This window comes from Arachis ipaensis, chromosome B5, assembly GCF_059453495.1.
Source record: "Arachis ipaensis isolate K30076 ecotype BB chromosome B5, ASM5945349v1, whole genome shotgun sequence".
NCBI lineage: Eukaryota > Viridiplantae > Streptophyta > Magnoliopsida > Fabales > Fabaceae > Arachis > Arachis ipaensis.
Genome location: NC_142440.1, coordinates 102,545,008 through 102,548,987, shown reverse-complemented (window position 1 = coordinate 102,548,987; position 3,980 = coordinate 102,545,008). Strand labels below are relative to the sequence as shown.

Below are 3,980 nucleotides of genomic sequence, written 5' to 3'. Positions count from 1 at the left end.
TCATTTTTCCAAAATAGGCTACGCTTTTCAACGCTACTGCATCACTTGTAAAGCGTAGCCACATTGTATACCATAGCTACTTTTTATAAGCGTAGCCTTAGGTCCCTCTTTTTTTTGTATACTACAGCTACTGTATATAAGTGTAGCCTTAGGTCTCATTTTTTTTCTATATATATCTAATAATTATTAATACAACATAATAGTTAATAATATGATTACATATATAATAATTCTGCATTTTTATTTAAATGAGTTGAATATTATAAAATAAAAATAAATACATAATTATACTTATAATACACTTATAATAATTATACTTATAAATGCCTGGTAAGAGAAGTGACGAATTACTACAAAGTTACGAGCTTCAAGAAATTCAAAGAAATAACACACTTATAATAAATTGCAAATCAGTATGTTCTTCTATTATCATAGAAATATCATCATGTTAAGGACATTTTTGTTGGGGGGGGGGACTATAAGCCAACTTGTTCAACTATTGAGTTACTAACTTCAGTCAGCTCTTGGTCAGGGCTCCTCGCCAATAGAGACACTTCCAGTCTTGCATCATTGTTGTCAGCTAGTTGAGCTTCAAAATCTTCATCAAATACAACTGACAGAGGTGATTTCAAATTCAGAATGATATATTGAAATTGATATTATAAAGCAAAAGATAGATAGCTAGGTAAATTAATTATACAGCAAAATAATTAAGTTTTGTACCTGAACCATAGAGAGACAGTAGCTTTAGCTCCTTTAGGTAAAACTTTATAATCATAGGATTTAAGAAGTTCAGCACTGGCCAATGGATTCCCGCCAAAGGTACTGTAATCAATAATATACAAAGAAGTTCAGCACTCTTCTCTTGTTTAATTAATAAACAAAATTACTTTCATTTCAATAAATGAAATTACTCGACCTATACAGAAGACTAAAAAATATTGCCAAGTGGTAAATAGAAGTATAAAACTTCAGACAACAGTCACAACTATCGGCAAGAAAATGTAAATAAAGGAATCATAATAAGGACCATTTATAAAAAGCATTTGTATGATAAAATCAAACCTTCCATGCTCTCCTGGTTTTATACAAAGCATTACATCCTTGTCTGCAAGAACTGCACTCACAGGAAAAACTCCTCCACCCAATGCTTTCCTTAGTATCTGAGTAAAAAGACATAATAAGGTTCAACTCATAGTGCTGGGAAAGAATAAAAAGATATACAATTCCAAGGTTAAGCTGATTTCTATTTTCTAACCACAACATCTGGGCGAACTTCTTCCCAGTCACAAGCCAGCATCTTCCCTGTTCTTGCTAACCCACTTTGTATTTCGTCTGCAATCATCAGCACATTATATCTGGTGCAAAGATCTCTAACAGCTTTCAAATAGCCATCCGGAGGAATGATTACCTTCAAATAAATAATAAAAACATATCAAAAGATGCAACCAAGATATGTACTTTGAGAAATCAGAACATAATAAAAATATGAATATTCAACCGAATGTCATGGCTCTTGACCAAAATGAAATCTATAAGCACACTTATCTTTTTCTTAGCCAAAGAATTTGAAGAAGCAACAAGGATTTCCCATTGTATGTAAACATAATATAAAACAATCAAATGGTGAGACCGGAAATAACATCATCAAACTATAACATCAGGGTATAATGTATATAGCAACTTCTTTAGCATCTCAATTTTCAATTCAACCAACAAGGTGAGTGTTGCCAAGCAGATTAAGTGTTCTCAAAAGATCATACCCCAGCTTCACCCTGGATGGGTTCCAAAAGAAAGCCAGCTATGTGTTCTCCTTTTTCTGAATTTTTTTACAGAAAAAAAAAATCAAAGATCAGTCAATTTAAACTAAAATATAGTGATGAAAATGTAAAGCAAAGTATGGGAGCACTAAGAACCTTTAAAAATTCTTTCAAGGGCTTCTGCATCACCAAAATCAACTTTAAGATGGCCAGGCAATAAAGGACCAAAACCCCGGGTAGCTTCATTGTCACAACTCATAGATATAACAGCTAGTGTACGGCCATGGAAGCAGCCACAACATGACACAATAATAGCCTGCCACAAGTATCCGTGAACATAAATAGACAAACACCAGGAAAATTCAAATCTGCATCTCATAAACAGAAAAGAAGATGCTATATTTTGAAGAGTAGACTTCTTTCATTTTATCTTTGCAGAGGAGGAGTACCAATACATCTTACAAGCATTTAGTTTCCAAAATATTTATTGAGAACATATGTCAAAACAGATTCTTCAGGCCATAGCTAAAGCATTTCTCCCTTTAGTTTTGCAAATACTATTAATATCCACAAAGAAAAGGGGGTTCGGGGAGGAAAAATAAAGTCATAAAGTATTGTGGATTTCAGCTTAGCATGTCATGAGATATTCCTTGTGTACTAGGCCACAGACCCACACTAAGCAAACATTCACTTCAACCTCATAACCTTGGAAAATGTAAAACATTAAGATATGACTACTGTTAAGATGATCTCATTGTTATACCTCATCTTTGGGAATTCTTTTCTTTTCATAACCCCACTTTCTTGCTAATTTCAGAGCTGTTTCCACTCCTTCAGCACCAGTGTTCATGGGAAGAACCATATCATAACCAAGCATACTTGTCAAATGCTCAGCAAATGGTGGAAACTGATCATTGTAAAAGGCTCGAGAGCTCAGGGTCAGCTTTTCTGCCTGCTCTGTTAAGGCTTTCAGAATTTTAGGATGGCAATGTCCCTAAGGAAAAGACAGGCACTTCAATAATTAGAAATTAACTTCTATAACTCATTTGGGCACCATTTCTGAATCAAAATTCGAGATCTATAGCTTAGGGAATAACCATAAGACAAGTGCATAGCAACCAAAGGACATCATCACGCACTTCAATCATGAAAAAGGAGCAATGCTCTAATACCAGAATTCATGTAAATGCCAAGCATCTCTGAGCAGGAACAGGGAGATCTGGTACTCCTCCAGAAGAATTGCCATATAAATATAAAAGCAGAGTTTAGTGGAGCATCACTTCTTATTTTTTTGCACCACAACAAGATTAATGATAATGCCTTCACAGATATAACCTGCTTGATTAAACACAACAATCAGATGAAGTTGCAAAATTAAGATTACCCTTAATCAAAGCAAATTGAACAGATTTCATATATAAAATATAATTTTTACCTAAAAGTTAAGCAAATCAAAACAAGCTATATATATGTATTTCACAGATTAAAACTCCCAAATTAAAACCCCTAAAATCGAAACCCTAAACCTCTGAAATTTCAGAACCAAATAGAAATTAATACATACATATTCAACGATGTGAGCACAGATAAGACGATGATGAGAAGCATGGAGATGACGATGGTGACAGTGGCGCAGCAACAGCGATGGTCAGAACAGCGACAGTCATCAGTGATTAGGGCATGGAGAAGACGATTAGGGTAGAACGGAGAAGAAGAGCGATGGTCAGTGCAGCAACAGCGACAGTCATCAGCGACGGCGAGAATGGCGAAGGTGAGGGTTGTGTGCGACAGGGTTGGCGAAGGTGAGAAGCGCAGAGATGAGAGCGAACAGGAGTGACGGTCAGTGGTGAGTGGTGATGAGTGGGTTTCTTCGCGATGGTGAGAGGGTTTCTGCGCGATGGTGAGTGGTCAGTGGCGATGGTGAGTGGTTTCACGGTCAGTGCAGGGATGAAGGAAAAAGAGGGAAAAAAGAGGAATTTACACAAATTTCACTAAGTGTTTCGAGAAAAAGAGGGAAAAAAAAGTTACCAAGTGTCAATTTTTTGGCTTTAGATACATTAGGCATCACTTTTTAAGTGTACTTAAAACTTAACAAATAAGCTACTCTCTAAAAACGTTTCCTTTGATATAAAAAGTGAACCCATAAATATTAATCTAAGGCTACGTTTTATAAGTGATTTCTATAATACCTAAGGCTACACTTTTTAAATGATGCCACAA

The 3,980-nt window shown here is 35.4% G+C and overlaps 1 protein-coding gene across 1 annotated transcript; it reads right to left on the bottom strand.

Annotated features, from left to right (window-relative positions):
* Positions 1 to 710: 710 nt before the first annotated feature.
* On the bottom strand, positions 711 to 2,745 carry LOC107640779 (ornithine aminotransferase, mitochondrial-like). The gene is made up of 6 exons (XM_021123866.2): positions 2,524 to 2,745; positions 1,917 to 2,076; positions 1,764 to 1,819; positions 1,259 to 1,411; positions 1,066 to 1,163; positions 711 to 825 (listed from the first exon to the last, which is right to left on the bottom strand). The coding sequence occupies exons 1-6, from the start codon at positions 2,635 to 2,637 to the stop codon at positions 711 to 713; spliced, it is 696 nt and encodes a 231-aa protein (XP_020979525.2). The 5' UTR covers positions 2,638 to 2,745.
* Positions 2,746 to 3,980: the final 1,235 nt, after the last annotated feature.